Raw genomic sequence first — 17,487 nt, forward strand, 5'->3', positions numbered from 1 at the left:
CCTGAGCATTCTCTCAATGCCAAGGTCAAGTTAGCACTCACAGTAGCATTCACAACTAAATCCTGATACGCCTTCATAGTGTGATCCCAGAGAGTACTTTCTCTCTCTCTCTCTCTCTCTCTCTCTCTCTCTCTCTCTCTCTCTCTCTCTCTCTCTCTCTCTCTCTCTCTCTCTCTCTCTCTCTCTCTGTTTTGTTTGATGTATATCCCCCAATGCATCGTTGTGTGTGGCTCCTAAAACTCCAGGGTTAAAACATGAACATTGCGTACAGTGTGAACAAAGCAAGACAGAATAAAAGAGGAAAAGCATTTTCCTAGCAGCTGTACCACAGAGGAAAGTGATTCCCTCCCCTTCAACTCTGGGATCTTCAGGGGTGGGGGTGGGGTGGAGTCCACAGACATGGAGCATCCTGGTTTTATTTTGGGTGGAGCTGGGCATCCAGGGCTGTGTATGTGGGAGGTATACACCATGGAGCTATATCCCCAACCAGGGAGCTGTATCCCTGGCCCCATATAAAGTCCTTTTATGTATGAGATTAGCCTCTTATATACTGATGACATGCATCTGAATATATAAAATAAACATTACTGGAATCCAAAATTTTTTTTCCTTTGGTAGAAAACTCCTATTTCAATGATTCAGTTCCAATAAACTCAACATTCCTTTCTATTGCTTAGCAATTCCATGTATCTTTGTTAAATTCTTCTAATTGGTTGGAGGTTTTTTGTTGTTGTTGTTGTTGTCTTTAAACAGTAGAATAAGCTGTAGACTTGATTCATTTTAGTTTATTTACCCTTTTGTATCTTCTTGCTTCTCACCGTGGCTACTCCATGTTCTGAAACTCTCTCTTATATTCTAAGAGACTGGACCCGTGCTGGACCTCACCGCCAGAGTTAACGACACTTTGAAGTCCATTCAGACTTAAGACTGAGTCCTACTGTGTGCTCAGCCTGTTTAAGTGGCTTTGAGGAGAACAATGCAACAGCCAAACTTACTTCCCTTGGCTTTCCCGTGTAATCGGCTTTTACACCCTAAGCTCGTGCCTAGCTGTAATCTTAAATTTTATACCCCATGTGTGTCCTGATAATCATTTGCTAGAAACAGCAAATAGGCATAAGCCAGTCTTATAAATGAATATCCAGCTTAAACAGTGAACATGACATACGGCCATTGCTTCATAAACAAAGATGTCTCTAATGCTGCCTGTTATTTCGGGCAGTGGGGGTCAGTTGGAGTCAGGAACTTAATCCCTTGGAAAACTCTGTTAAAGACTTCTCTAGAGTCTCCCTCATCCCTTCCCCATGTGATGCTTTCTGATCCGTTCGTTCAATAAGTACAGAGTGGAGCCCTTTGTTAGGGACACTCACAGTCATACACAGATACAACAGAACACAGACACACAGGGACAAACACACTGTCACAAGCCCTCAGGCGAGCACAGATTCACTCATACAACCGGCAGACCGGGATGATGGAAGACACAGGGAGTGGAAAAATAGAATTCAAATCTGGGATCGCTGGTGGTCAGATGACAGCAAGGGAGAGTTGTTTGATTTTCTCTGTGTGATGCCGGGGCGTTATTGGAGACTGAGTTTGTTAGCGTATTCAATAATGGGTGCAATTGTCAAGATAGATACAATTTAACAAATCCTCCATATCTCTTAAGATTTATTGTTTTCGTTTCATTGACACATGCCTGTGTGTAGGCCTGTGTGTGTGAGTGCAGGTGCGCATAGAGGCCAGAGACATCCCCGGGAGGGAGAGTTAGAGGAGGTTCAGTCATCTGAAGTGTTCACTCTGGCCTCTGTGGGCACCTGTGCTCACACACACAGACACATGACTAAAACAAAATAAATGTGCTTTCTAAAAAGAGTTCATGCACAAAATACCTGTGCCTCCGTCTGTCCTCTTTGAACAGGGAGTTGTACACTGAGGAGAAGGGACTTAGCAGCGTGTGCACACCTAAGTAATGATGTTGGGGGTGGGGCGGGGCGGGGGCGGAGGGTGGAATAAACTCACTTTCTAGAGCAGTGGTTCCCAGGTAGCCTACCCACTCCCATTTCCTCCAAACAGTCATAGTGCATAGAGAGAACTGGAAAATCCCCTCTCCCCATCTTAAAGTAGCTTGTTTCTGAAAACAGCACTTAATATTTATGTGTATTTGTTAGGTTTTTCAAATGAGAAAAACAAAGCCCAGAGATGTCGAGCCTCCAGCCGGCTTCCAGATCAAGCTTCCTGGCCTCACAGGCTAGGCTGCCTCATTGTATGAAGATGCTATTCATAAACACGTGTGTTCCCCACAGCCCACACTAGCCAGGAGCCAGTGTCTGTCTGTCTGTCTGTCTGTCTCTTCTGTCTGTCTATCCATCTGCCTGTCTATCTGTCTATGTGTCTGTCTGTCTGTCTGTCTGTCTGTCTGTCTGTCTATCCATCCATCCACCCACCCACCCACCAGTCTACACATACATCCATACACACATATGTGTATATATATGTATGTATATATATATATATGTGTATGTGTGTATATATATGTATATATATGTGTGTATATATATTTCCCAAGTTGGCCCCAAACTCCCCCCAGCTTCAGCTTTCCCAGTGGTAGATTATAGGCACGAGCTGCCCCACTTACACCTCCTTGCCTCCTTGTTTCTCTCTGTCTGTCTGTCTCTCCTTGTTTCTGTCTTCTTTCTGTCTCTATTCTCTCACTGTCTGTCTCTGTCTCTGCCCCCTCTCTGGCACTGGCACCCAGGGTCTCACCCGTAACTGCTCTACCACACCCCGCTGTGCCCCCAACCTAGTCAGCATTGGTTAAACAAACAAACTAATAAAAGCATCATAATAACATTCTGAACTTAAATTTAAATAGGTCTTTTGTTGAACTTTAATTTCTTAATCTAAGAATCATCATCAATAAAGCCATTCTATTTGGAGAGGGGCCGGGAAGTCCCTTGCATGGGAGTAGTTTGAATCCTATGCTGAGGTGAGGGCAAGATGGAGGCTTACCTTTCTTTAAAGCAACCTAGGAAAAAATGGAACAAAAGCAAAATGAATTGTAACTCTCAACTACTGATCACATGGCGGTCCTCTGGTGTTTTGTATTTAAGCTGTATTATTATTATTATTACAGGAAAAGTTGTTATCCAGATCTCTTCAGAGGGGTGAAGATCTGCAGTTTGACCAGGTACTGTAATTTGGGGGAACAGTCTTTCTTTGAAGAACTATGTCTGTCCTAATAATCCAGTTCACACATGTTCACCATTGAGAAAGTCACCACCTCCGTCGTGTGTAATGATCCTGTGTTTTCCTATACGGTAGATTCTTCTCCTCATGGGGCAATGAGCGCTCTTAATTTTTGCTTACTTAGCACGTTAAGTTCCTCCCCCCTCCCCCTCCCCCCAGACCCCCCTTTTTTGTTTTTCATTACTAATGTCTTTACTATGCTTTGGAAAGTTTTCTCAGGAATCTAATTAGATCCTTTTATCTCATCATATGTACCAGTTGGTTTCTACTATTCATTCACTCATTCATTCATTCATTCATTCATTCATTTGAGATAGGGTCTCACTGTGTAGTCCAGGTAGACGTTGAGCTCTCAGCGATCTAACTGTCCCTGATTTCCAAATGCTGGAATTACAGATGTGGACCACCACCATTCCTAGCCCCGGAATCTAGAAATTTTACATTATGTTAACCATACTTTTTAACAGTTTAACATTACTTTTAACTTTTAGCACATTTTCACCTGTAGGAGTTCTTGGAAACCTGTATGTAAAATCTCAACATCTAAAGTCTGTTCTTTGGTTAATTTTTTTTCCCCTTTGCTGAAATTAAATGTTGTGTCACACAGCCTTGTATTGTAACCATCTTATTACATAATGATTATTTAAAATAACAGTCTGGTGTCACTAGTGTGTATGGGCCTACTTAGTAGAAATACTGCCTCTATATAATGGCGAGTGTGGCTGCCTTCCAGAATACTGTGTCCAGGAAAAGGAAGTGGCTGCTCATGTTAGATTAGCTGGTCAGATAGAGCAGACTGCTCATTAGAAGCCCGCGCTGCTGGAGCTGACTAGTTTTTCTAAATCATCATCACCAAGAGAGAGTTCTGCAACAGAGCCCCAGAGTTTACAACCCACCGCCTAGGAACCAGTGTCCTGGATGCACCCAGTGGGTAGACACTGGATCTTTTACACCTGCCAGTGGATGCTTGGTGGTTTGCTTACGGAGGATGCTTGGTGGTTTGCTTACGGAAAAATGCTTTGTATTGCATGAATTGGTTTTTTTTTTTTTTTTTGGTTTTTCGAGACAGGGTTCTCTTTGTAGCCCTGGCTGTCCTGGAACTCACTCTGTAGACCAGGCTGCCCTCGAACTCAGAAATCCACCTGCCTCTGCCTCCCAAGTGCTGGGATTACAGGCATGAGCCACCACGCCCAGCTCAATTGTTTTGTTATATGAGCATCAGAGCAGACAATGCTTAATTCTTCTTTCCTAGATACTAAGTGAAGTTTTGTTTGAGGCACACTACTCATTCTCCTAAAATGTAATTTTTAAAACACGTTAAACAATACAATTAAGATCTTGTTTTGAATGTCCAGTGTTACAAAGCATATCCAATTAGAGTAAATGATAATAAATTGTGGTCAAAGACATTCGAAATCACAAAGTCTACAAGGCCTAAATAATGAAACAGAGCCGTGGAATTAACATTTTATTTTCTTGGATAAACTTAATTTTGAAGTTTATAAAGAGTATGAAGCACCACAGAATTAATTTGATTTCTAGAGATATCAGTTTATCTTCCTTCAAAGATACTTCCTGTGGTCGCAGAACTGCACAAAGCCCTTACAACTCTGCAGCCTGCGTGTTTTAGATAAATCAGCAACTTTCCACGGAGCACTGACTATGTGCTGGGTTAATTTTAGAGGCAGTGGGTTGAATCAGATATAGAAATGACCTGGAAGAGAGAAATTTTTTTAGAATCCTTGATGATATATGACTATGGGGCTACTCATTATAGCTAGTCTAGCAAAGTTGGGTTTATTTTAAAAAGGAATCAATTGGTGTTTATCTTGAATTTGGTGTTAGTCAGCTTTCTGTTGCTGTGACAAAGTACCTGAGATAATGAACTCCGGTGGAAGAAAGGTTAGTTTTGGCTCACGGTGCCAGAGGCTACACTTTATGGTCACTTGATCCCACTGCCTCCTGCCTGTGGAGACGCAGTGCATGCTGGTAGTAGCTTGCTATGGCTAATAAGAGAGAATCAGACAGGAGCTAGACTCCCAACATTCCCTTCATGGACTGCCCCCCAGGTGACCCACTTCCTGCCAGGAGGCTCCACCTCTCAAAAGTACCGAAATTTCCAATACCAGCACCAGCCAGACACACAAGCCATCAGGGACAGTGCGGATGCAAACCAATGCATTCAGACAACCTCAGGGTCGCACCACATTTTAAGAGTTCACCGCTACCCTTCACTTCATTATGCCATCTGTGCATCACTCGAAGTTTGTTTTTGACATGGCTCCACGATGGTAGACTACAGTTCGCCTGTGTCACAGAGGAACATGGCAGGACGGAGCCTTTCCCTCCGTCCTCACGTGATGTAGTCTTCTTTGTCTTTGAATCTCATCCGTCAGAGACTTGGTAACATTCTGGAATCGTGTTGGTAGCAGCCTTGGCAAGTTGACGGGGCGGAAGTAGAGATGAATTGAAAATGTTGGTAGGATGCTTGCGACTAAAACAGAGGTTCACCCACATAGCTCACTGCTCTTCAGAGATAGTCACGGCTGTAATCTGGAGCATAGTAGTCAGACTTGATGTTACACACATGAGTGGTGTGTGTGGGTCCCGGAAGATCACAAGCTAGTAACATGAACGGTTTGGGATGACATCTAATTATGGCTAAAGCCCCAGCTGATTTTACTTCATTGCATGGTTAAAGCCTTGGCTCATCCTTTAGTTCTCGGACACATTTTTTTTTTTAAATTTGTGTTATCATTTCTCTGCATTTCACTGGGGTGGCTCTCGGGTTGGCGTGGCTGCCTGCCGCTGTTTCTCTTGTCACATCAGGCCGTCTTGCCTTTCAGTTGGTAAGCTCTATGAGCTCCGTAGCAGAGCACTGCCTCCCTTCCTTGCTCCGAACCCTGTTTGACTGGTACCGACGCCAGAACGGAACTGACGATGAATCCTACGGGTACAGGCCTAGGTCTAGCACAAAGTCTAAGGGGTAAGTGGCCTATCTAGCCGTCTTTCCTGGCCATGAGGCCCTTGTGGTTGATGGGGTGATAGTGTAATCAAGCCAAGATTGCGTCACTTGACTACCGAGCACGAGTTGCTTTATTTAGAGACAAGGTAGATAAATTTATGCCCATGTGTGGTAGTAAGAATGAAGGACAGTTCATGCTTAAACTTAATAATCTGCTTTATCAGATGAGGGTATCTGTCATAGATGATTTGCTTGAGGCTTAATGGTTTAGTATAATACATCGGTACATCACATGTAAAGTTCCATCTTCGATGTGTGAGAAAGTTACCCCACATTGTGTTTTTATCTAGAAAAGTTAGTCCTTTTGTTTAGTTGGTAGCAATTTTTTTTAAAGCTACCAATGAATTATGAAGCCACGCTAGGTTTTCTAGAGGAAAATGGAAGTACTCTTCTTTTTCTTGCCAATTCTTCCACATTAGGCTTATTTCTAGGGATTGGAACAGTGAAGTGTATGTTGTATGTATAAATAGCCAATGTCTAAAACCAACAGAACATGCCATGCATGTCGTGGGGTACTGAAGCAAAGTCCCCCATTGCAGTTGGTGCTAAGGAGCAACACGGTAAACCACACAAACCAACCATTGTACTGTAGTCATTTTGGAACTCAGGAATCTCAACACGGCTCTCATTTTGGGTTCTTGTTTCAGAGATGAACAGCCCCGTGAGAGAGATTACCTCCTGGAGCGGCGGGATTTAGCTGTAGACTTCATTTTCTGTTTAGTTTTGGTAGAAGTTCTAAAGCAGGTAAGTGCCTCTGTATCTCCCAGCCTGAATCCCCACTGCCTCCCAAGCCTTCCTGTCTCGGGTCCCTCACTGAGGATGTTACCTGAGATTCTGGCCCATGAAGTGAGCAGACCAGATCATTTCATCACAAGTCTTTCCACTTCCCGGGACTCGCCTGCTCTGAGCTTGTCTGCCCCTAGTTATGTGAAGGTGAATCTTTTCGCCTTCGCTTGCCTTCCAAGATGCAGAATCACGTTAGGAGGAATGAGCTGAGTGGAATGGCGTCACCTTGGGACTTTGTGCTATCTGCCTGCCACTTGGCTACTTCATCCTTTCTACTTCCCCTTCGTTCCCATGAGGTGGAAGTAAAAGATGGAAATAGCACCGGAAATGTCATTTGTTGACGATGAATGAAGGCGTGCATGCATACACATGCTTGTATGAACTTGAAGGATCTCTTTAAAGTTTATAGTCTTTAAGACATTATATATTATTAAGGGATCATCTGTGTATTTCTAGCTACGGACTGTGGTTGGAGAAGAAAATTAGAAAATTAAAAAAAAAAAAAACCCCACGTTTTCCTTAGGATGCATTTGGCTAGGAGTTTAATTTTTGTTGCTTAGAATGGGATGTAAGAGGGTGGCAAAGGCCAAAGCTAAAAGTAATTAGTAGTCTGGTTTGATTTAGTTAACATAATATATTCTTGGATTATAGTGCTTCTTTTTACAATATATGTGAACCGACAGTTAATTGCAAATAAAAGGCATAACAAATATGTAAAAGAGATAATAAATAAGTTACTCAAAGGTCAGAAGCACCTTAGTATACAACACATTTTGTAAAGTTTTTTGTTGTTGTTGTTGATGGTGGGGTTTTTTAAAGTAGATCTTTGAATCAGATTTCCTTGTGACTTGTGCTAACAGGGCAGATTAGGTTTCTCTGGTTTTTGTTTTTTTTTTTTTGTTTTTTGTTTTTTGTTTTTTTTTTGAGTGTGGCCAGGATGCCAAGATGCTAAAACCAAAGTACCTAGGGCAGGAGAGCTGTGGGGAGAAAGGTCCCTGACCACTGGGGACCTTGACTGTCCCCCGTCGCTGACTGCGCGCACGTGTCTCTTCTGTGATGACACTTGTGTGCTGACTTCTGGGGTCCTCTGATGTGTGGGCACCGACCCAAGTGTCCACGGTGTGCCCTTGGCAGGACCCTGAGCTCGTGAGGTAGGGCAGTGGCCATGAGCTCCTTTCTTACTGAAGCAATACTGAGTCCTTCTCTTCCAGACTGAGAAATCGCAGTCTCCCCACCGGACACTAATCTTTGTGATCGTAGCTCACTTTAGTTTTCTCCTTTGCATCTCGTGCAGCTCTCCAGTTGGTTCCTGTCTTGTTGTTGTTGTTGTTGTTGTTGTTGTTGTTGTTATTGTTTTGGCTTTCCAGCCCACAAATCACCTGTACTTGGACTGGTTTCAGAGCTTCAACCCATAGCCACATGTGTGTATGTGTGCACACGTGTATGGGGGAGGGGGTATCGTCCCCAGCCAGTATCCTGCCGTCTCCCTCCCTTTTCTCAGACTTGCAAGCCTCCTGCCTCAGCCTCTGTAATTCCCACAGCCCTCTGGACACAGGACAACATCAGTACCAAGACCCAGAAATCTTTCAGAAGTTTTTCTAGCAGGCTTGGTTTTTTTCAAGATCTCTGCACAAGGCCTGGGTGATTCGCAGCTCAGGGGACTCGGTGTGAGGCAAGGCGCCCCCTCTGCTGAGGGTCCCGGCTCTGCTGCCATACTGTTCCCTACTGCATTACTGTTACCTCATTCCAGAGTTCAGATGTAGCCAATCAAGCTGCAGCAAGTCACCAAGACCACATATAAGCTTCTTCCAAAATTCTTTGTGGGGACTTTCTCTACAAAAAAGGCAAAGTGGTTTTTGTTTTTTAAATTAGTTTCTCTAAACCTATAAAAAATGAAATTTCAAAAAAAAAAATCAATAGAGGTTTCTAAAATATGGTGACAAACTAACCCAATTTTCTTATATCAAAATGACTTAGCTCTTCATGGATCTCCAGAGTAATTGATTTACAGTGTCGTGGATTTGCTAGGACCTTTGTGTCTATCACACATAGTATGTCCTCGTTAGGCTGTGATTCTGTCACGCTGTAGCAGGCGGATGCACACGGGCACTAGAATATCCGCACACCCAGCTTGCTGTTGAAGAGAGTTAACTCACGTGACTCGGTCCTGGTCCTGGCCCTTATAGTATATATGATCCCTCCCTGGGTAATGGTCATGCGCTTGCTACTACTTCCCCATACATGGAGGATTCTGTAATCTCTGAGCCAGCTGAGCCTTGTCACTGCTGGGTGGTGGCCAGGTCACATACTAATGTCCCAGCTGTCTGTCTTGTTTGCCGAGGAACTCCGACTGAGTTGCTTTCCACCAGCCTCTTGTCGCCTCTGTGTAAAAGGGTAGGCATGAAATACCTTGGTTGCATCACTGTACCCCGAGAACTGAACTCAGCGGTACTTGGTTAATGGTAGATTCCCAGTGCTCTCCGCTGTCTTCATGTTACAGGTGAAGAACAGCCCTCAGCCGTAGTGCCATGGCGACAGCTATGCAGCTGTTCTTTTGTTTTTAAATTTCAAGTTCTCCATTTCATAATAAGTTATTATTTTTACCATATGAAATTAAGTGAGAAATGGCCAGTCTCCTTTCAAATTAGTTTTCCTCTTAACAGGCTGGTAAAAAAAAAAAAATAAGGACTTAATTTAAAAATGAAATCAAACAGCATTAACTCACCAGTGGAACAGAACTGACTCAAGATTTTAAAAATATATTAAAGAAGAGCAGATAGAGGGGCTGGGTAGATGGCTCAGTGGGCAAAGTGCCTACCGTGTCGCCAGGAGGACCTGAGTTCAGATCCCCAGGATCTATCGAAAATCTGAGCGTGGGGACAAGCTTCTGTCACCCCAGCGCCGCCGTGGGTATGAGACAGGACAAGCCTTGGGGCTCACCAGCCTGTCAGTCTAGTGGAACTGATGTACCCATGTTGATCGCAGGACCTGTCTCCACAAGGGCCTGAGGAAGCTATCACACAGGAGCAGGTGCACCCCCGGTAACTCAGGTGTAAGCTCAAGTTTACACAGCAAGAAAAGAACTTAAATAGTGTCACTCGGCAGTGTCTCACCCTCATAACAGCATCCCTTTTCATTCAGCCTCAACAACTGTTCACAGCAGACACTTAAAATTGGCTCTGTACACTGTCGGCGACACACAGACACACACACAGACACACACAGACACACACAGACACACACACACACACATACACAGGAGGAGGGTGTGGAGAGCATCACTGGACACTCATCTGAGAGTCCAGCCTCTCCCTCCACACCTCCCAGCCAGCTGTATAGACCTCTGCCACTGCCGCCAGTGGCCTGGTGGTTTTGAGAGGTCCTAGAATATAGAGAAGACAGAAGGTGGGCATCTACGCAGCTATGTGGGTGGCATCATCCAAGTTTGCTTTAGTAGGACACTTCTAATATATAGATACCGTCAAAGATTTTACAAAAACTGGAAGCTTCCGTGGTTTTATTTCTCTTCACCGTGGACCTCAGGTCCCTGGAATAGGATAAGTCATGATTCTGTTTAAGATAGACATTAGCATTGATGTCTGTGCGGCCGTCTGTGTTTATTGGTTTTAAACGTCTGTTTACATGTGAGCCTGCCACTGAGTTTGCCAGCTATAATTTAAACCTAATTACATGGATTTGAAGTCCTGTCCTTTGCTGCCCTCCTTCCTGACTATTCTAATTTTTATAATAGTTTTTTTTTAATTTAAAAAAATATTGTGTTTGTATTTCAACAACAGTGTTTCTCTTGATTTTGAGTGTTCTTTTAACATAATAATATTGTTTGTTATCATCTAGTACTTACCTTTGCACTCATAATTAGCTACTGAGATCAGCCAGTGTAACTGTGGTGTATTTTTAGGCATGTAATTGTTACTGTGGAAAAGTGAGCTGAGGAGATGACTCAGAGGTGAAGTGCTCTCACTGCTCTTGGGGAGGACCCATGCTGGATTCCCAGCACGCTGCTGGATTCCCAGCACTGATGCTGGGCAGATCACAAGTGCCTGGAACTCCAGCTCCAGGGGCTCCTTCCCTGCTGACTTCCTTTAGCATCTGCAGTCACACACACACACTCACCCACATACATACACAGCTAAAAAGAACATAAATAAATCTTTTTCCAAAGCAGAGGAAGTGTTTTATTCTGTTGTAGTTTACAAATTAAATTGACAAAAGACAGACTGACAAGTAAAAGGATCTTCTTCTGTGTCTGCACGTGGGGGCCTTTATAAGAGAGACATGGAGGTGGAGAAAAGGGCCTCACAAAAGTCTGCATAGAGTAATTGACTTGTAGCGTCAAAGAAATAGATTTTGGATTTCTAGAGGCGGTACAGTATGGGTAGGTAAATATACACAGGAGAACATTAATGTCAGCTCACAGCTATTTAATAAGACCTATTTATACAGCCCCATCTCTGTACTGACATCCTGTCTCCCATAATAATATGTCTTCTTCCTGGTTCCAAAGGCCTTTACACCTAGTCAGGGGTGAAATTCTCCAGAGAGTGAAACTCACACCCTGCCTGTAGACAGCTCAGAAGAAAGAGCTTTACCTCGCCTTACATCTGTCTCTCAGCTGCCTTGAGCTTAAAATAATCTGTACCTCACCCTGCAACGAGTGGGTAGCATGCTGCCACGCCTTTACTTGCTTGCATGTGTGAAGTGTGGAAAGTGCTATCGGAAGCCTCACTACTAACATCATCTTTCCGAGTTGCGCTTGTCCAACTTAATGCCTCCCCAACCCCCCCAAATCAGGTATAAAGTATGCATTTTCCTTGAATTACTTCTAAAATGTTTATTGCCTCAGGAATAGATTATTGCTAGCGTTGAAGTGATAGGACTATTCATAAAAATCTACTGTGCTACGTCAGCCTTCCTGACACCATGTTTTTCTCTTTAAATTCTAGATTCCTGTTCACCCTGTGCCCGACCCCTTAGTTCATGAGGTTCTAAACCTAGCTTTTAAGCACTTTAAACACAAGGAAGGGTAAGTATAACTCACTTCAGGTTGTTGCTTTCCCACGGTCCAGATTCAGCTAGTTAAGTAAAGATGGAATGTTCTCTCACCCTGCCTGTGTTTAGTTTCTTTTTCCTTTTTTTTTTTTGTTAATTTTTTATTAGATATTTTCTTTATTTACATTTCAAATGGTATCCCCTTTCCTGGTTTCCCCTCCAAAACCCCCTGTCTCATTCCCCCTCCCTCTGCTCACCCACTCCCGCCTCCCCACCCTGGCATTCCCCTACACTGCAGCATCAAGCCTTCACAGGACCAAGGGCCCCCCCTCCCATTGATGTCCGAGAAGGCCATCCTCTGCTACATATGTAGCTAGAGCCATGGGTCCCTCCATGTGTACTCTTTGGTTGGTGGTTTAGTCCCTGGGAGCTCTGGGGGTACTGGTTGGTTCATATTGTTGTTCCTCCTATGGGGCTGCAAACTCCTTCAGATCCTTGGGTCCTTTCTCTAGCTCCTCCATTATGGACCCTGTGCTCAGTCCAATGGTTGGCTGAGAGCATCCACCTCTGTATTTGTCTGGCACTGGAGAGCCTCTCAGGAGACAGCTATATCAGGCTCCTGTCAGCAAGCACTTGTTGACATCCACAATAGCTTCTGGGTTTGGTAACTGTATATGGATGGATCTGTTTGGCTTTCTTAAGGTTGCTGTGCAGACTAGACTGGGCTTGAACTCTTGATCTTTTGGCTTGGACTCCCCAAGGCTGGAATGGCAAGATTGCATTACCACGCCTGGCTCCCAAGTTTGAATCTTATAATGTATTCAGAGCAATCTTCTCCCAATTGTCTTTAGCCTTTCCCGAATATGGGAACAATTTTGTAAAAAAAAAAAAAAAATTGATGGCACTGTGGATTGGATTTATAAGAACAAGGAAGTTAAATTTCATGGCCAGTTACAATGTATACAGAAGGATATTCATGGAGTTTTTAATCCTACAAGTAAGCGTTCAGCCAAGATGTTATAAAACTCTGATAGGGAATTTTATTGTTGATTTCTTTTTTTTTTTTTTTTCCTATTTTGCTTTGGAGACAGGTTTTTACTCTGTAGCTCAGGATGGCTTGGACCTTCACTATGTTGTTCGTGTTAGCCTCACGCTGCTTGTCATCCTCCTGCCTCAGCTTCCCAGGGCCTACCTAGGGTTACAGGTGTGAGCCACCATGCCAGGTTCTCTGATAAGGAATTTGAATTGTATCAAGAGAAAACACGCACTAAAACACCGCGTCCGTTCTGTTGTTTCAGATATTCAGGGACCAACACGGGGAACGTGCACATCATCGCCGATTTATATGCAGAGGTGATTGGTGTGCTTGCCCAGTCAAAGTAAGCAGCAGAAACTGTTGTCTACGCCTTAGAGTGATTTGTTCCTGATGTAGCCGCGCCGATGATTTCACAACTGCCCTTTTGGTCCCCAAATTGTCCTGAGGCTCCTGGCAGCCTTGCTTACAGTAATCTCTGGAGCAACGCCCATTCCTGAACTCTGCAGCCTGCATTCATTCATTTCTGACCTCTGAATATATATATATATATATCTGAATCAAGTCAGAAGGTGTCTGGAAGAGTCCCGACATTACTTCAAACCCAGTTTAAGAATTCTATGAGAAATATTAAAAAACAAACAAACAAGCAAAAAACATCCAGAAAACAAAAAACGTTTCATTTAGAGCTTTGAGCAAAACTAATTAATTTTATTGCTTTCTAGCTGAGTGCTTTTATTTCTTAGGCTGCGCTGAAGTGAATTCTAATCATCTTGTTTTAATACAAAATAGTCTTCAGTAGCTAGGAAAGATACTAAGGAAGAAGGGAAGGAAAGAAGGAAGGAAGGAAGGAAGGAAGGAAGGAAGGAAGGAAGGAAGGAAGGATAAAAGACACTGGAATACCCCAGTGGAAAGGCTTGCTTTAGGAGGTGGACTCGCAGGGCAGTGCTCAACTGTCTCTGTGGGCTGTAGCTTTAGGGTCTGTGCTTGCTCCCCAAGCTGGAAGCGTTTGAGTTTGCTTTTGTTGTTCCTGGGAAATGTGTTAGGAGAATAGTATTAGTTTGTGTGTTTAATTGGATGGACTTTAAGAGTCTTTGGTCCTGAATCACCACATAGCAACCACTGTAAATTCTTAAGAAGGTGCGCTTACTTGTCATCAGTGTAAATCAGTTTGTAGCATTCCATAATATATATTATTTGGTACATTTTAATTCTTATTTTTGCTAGAGAACTTTTGTGTAGGTCATGCCATAGGACTTAGAACATAGTTTCAAGTATTTTAAGTTGTCAAGCTCCCCCCCCCCCCCCCCGTAGTACCTTAGCATTCCACTTAACCCACCCTCAACTCAGGTGAAGGGACACCAAATTATAGGTATAAGGAATGAATGATTTGTCTTTACATCATAATTCCTACGGTTCATAAAAATAAAAGTGTGTCTCGGGCTTAGAAACATCAACTAGAAATTCTAAATAACACAGTAGTAAGCTAGCTGCAGGGAACCGCTAAGTTCCTGGCCGAGGTAACTCTGTGCGTCAGGGGTGACAGAGTGTAACCGGCTGGAGAATGTGTGGTAGTGGCCTCACTCAGATGAGTGGTGAGAGAAAGAAACCCAGCCCTGGAGCAGCACTGAGGTGTGGTGTCCTCCCTCGTGCTAATAAGGAGCACAAAGAAGTGTGAAGGGATTCCCACCACAGGAGACTCACACCCAGGGTGTTCCCACTGAGGGGGAAGAGGCCTGGAGGGAGGCCTGACAACCAAGACTGAGCCTGGTCTAGAACAATTCTTTAATTGTAGTAATTTAAATTCAGTCTCTGATCGATCGTTCCTATGGATTTTTTTGGCTGTTTGTTTGTTTTTGGTTTTTTAGTTTTGTTTTTGAGACAGGGTTTCACTGTTGTAGCCCAGGCTACCTAGGGTGGGCTACCTAGAACTTGCTGTACAACCTAGATTGGCCTCAGACTCCTGTCAAAGCTCCTGTCCCAGCTCCTGATTCTATCCATGTACCAGAGTGCTTGGCTTTAGAAACCTGTTTTTAATATAACCAAAGAAACACTAGGCACACAAGTTGTGGATCTGAACTCAGGATTGATTCACATTTCCCAAACCTTCCGACGTACTGATCCTAGTGACACAGGGAGAACAGATCCTTTCTTCTGTGTTTCTACACATAGCACATTAACTTTGAGCTACAATCAATACCCTACAATCGATTGTTCTCTTTGAATTAATTCGTAGTCCCTGATCTATTCCCCTATGTAATAGGAATTCCCCTGTCATAGGAAACTTAGAAAAGGGCTTAGAAAAGGCTTAGGAAAGGGCTTGTGGAGACAATCTTAATCGTGTGATGATAATTTGTGAGGACTTTGTTTAGTGCTGCTTCATTGTTAGTAATAAGCAGCAATGACATAGGAACAGAGCCACTGACTTTACAATAAACCTAGAGCACATTAGCATAGTTACATTCTACCCAGAGCATTTCTCACGTTGTGCCGATTAGGGCAGAGAAAGGAGTCGTACAAGTCCTTCAGGATATATAACTGAGGTGTATAAGTCCTTTGGGATATATATCCTTTGGTCTCACCTTAAAGATCACGTGGGTAGTTAGCGGTTTTTGTTTTTTTTTTGTTGTTGTTGTTTTTTGTTTTGATTCAAGTCTGTGATGTCCCCGTGTATGTTAAAGGTTCCAGGCCGTAAGGAAGAAGTTCGTGACTGAGTTGAAGGAACTGCGGCAGAAGGAGCAGAGCCCGCACGTGGTCCAGAGTGTTATCAGCTTGATCATGGGGATGAAATTCTTCAGAGTGAAGATGTATCCCGTGGAAGATTTCGAAGCCTCGTTTCAGTTCATGCAGGTGACAGTCCTCCTCAGGGCCGCCACTTACAGTTAGCCCCAAACTGTCTGTCCTCGTCCCTTTTAAGGCCACTGTTACTGATTTGTTTAATTGATTTCTTTTTAAATTTCACATGTGATCATTATCCTTGCTGGAGAAGGGACTCTGTGCTAACTTCAGGCCACCTTAGCTTTGGGATCCAATAAGCAAGCGTTCTTGAAAATGTGATTATTATGAATCTTTTAACCTCTTGTCAGTCTAAACATCCCTTTTTCCCTTCAAGGAATGTGCTCAGTATTTCTTAGAAGTAAAAGATAAGGATATAAAGCATGCACTTGCTGGTCTGTTTGTGGAGATTCTTATCCCCGTAGCCGCTGTAAGTATATACCCATCTCTTCATACCATGGGGCCTAGAAAAGATCTGCTTCCCTTCCTCCCCTGTGTGCTCCTGCACTGTCGTGAGCCCCTGCCAGCCTCCCCGCTGTGCTCCCCACTCCTCAGAGGCCAGTTTGTGATGTTGGCGGCTGTAGGTGGCTTTGTGCATCATTTCACAGATTTTGATTATTTTCCAGTTATTGTAGATGATAGGACAAATCTAACCTTTTGTCTTGGCCAGCTATGAAAGTCAGTTATATTTTATTCCATTTTCACTCTACTTAAAGGTCTTAATGATCGGACTTGTCTTCATGTTGAGAGACAAAACTGTTCTGGCTTTTACTCACGGTCTTGTGGCCTGTGCATTCTTAGGAATTGCCTGAAGTGCTCATGTGCTGCTTTGGAAATACGCTTAGGAGAGGTGGGGTAGCCAGAAGATTGCTTGTTTTGTTTGTTTGGTTTTGTTTGAGACAGAGTTTCCTCTGTGTAGCCCTGGCTCTCCTGGAACTCACTCTGTAAACCAGGCTAGCCTCAAACTAGTAGAGATCCACCTACCCCTGCCTCCCGAGTGCCAGGATAAAGGTGTGCATCACCACTACCCAGCTAAGATTGGATTTTAAATAGAAGTTAAGATATTGGGAAATTAATGACAGTTGGCTACAGCTTTGAAATCTGCCTTTCCCTTTAGCTGATCCCAAAATTAGGAAGGATTCTTTTTTAATAGGTACAAATATAAAAGCTGTGAATTAAAGGTTTGCCAATGACACAGTCATCTCCCAGCCTTGTATTTAGTCCCATAAACTAGATACACTTTATTAACAAACAGACAAAGGTATCTTTATTTAAAAAAATAAAAGTCAGTTGTCGTTGTCATCTGTTATCTACAGTGACTTTTCCCTAAGTCCATTCTTAAATATGATGGGCAGGGCCTCTGCATGGGAGGTTTGTAGGAATGTGCTTCCACCAGGAACCCGGTCCTCTTATGAAAGTGCTGCCCTTATCCTGGGGCATCTTACATCTCGAATGACCTCCTTCCCCTCCGTGTCTGGTTGGCCTGTCTTTATTCCCTCATTGTATACTGTCTGCTATGTACCAGGGACTCATCTGCATAGAAAACAGACCCCAGCTAGCTGCGAAGTACTCGGTATGACTCTCAGGCTTATTTTTGGCATGCAAACAGAGA

General features: G+C 43.5%; 1 protein-coding gene across 12 annotated transcripts in view; it reads left to right on the forward strand.

Annotated features, from left to right (window-relative positions):
• The window catches only part of Fryl (FRY like transcription coactivator), a 229,478-nt gene that overhangs the window by 116,986 nt on the left and 95,005 nt on the right, over window positions 1–17,487 (forward strand). For all 12 annotated transcript variants that reach the window (XM_052198950.1, XM_052198952.1, XM_052198951.1 and 9 more), the window contains 7 exons: window positions 3,134–3,187; window positions 6,093–6,232; window positions 6,919–7,015; window positions 12,022–12,101; window positions 13,366–13,446; window positions 15,782–15,950; window positions 16,213–16,305. In XM_052198950.1, the coding sequence (XP_052054910.1) occupies window positions 3,134–3,187; window positions 6,093–6,232; window positions 6,919–7,015; window positions 12,022–12,101; window positions 13,366–13,446; window positions 15,782–15,950; window positions 16,213–16,305 (714 nt within the window). The remainder of the gene's footprint in view (window positions 1–3,133; window positions 3,188–6,092; window positions 6,233–6,918; window positions 7,016–12,021; window positions 12,102–13,365; window positions 13,447–15,781; window positions 15,951–16,212; window positions 16,306–17,487) is intronic.

The sequence above is a fragment of the Apodemus sylvaticus genome, chromosome 11 (assembly GCF_947179515.1).
Source record: "Apodemus sylvaticus chromosome 11, mApoSyl1.1, whole genome shotgun sequence".
NCBI classification, from domain to species: domain Eukaryota; kingdom Metazoa; phylum Chordata; class Mammalia; order Rodentia; family Muridae; genus Apodemus; species Apodemus sylvaticus.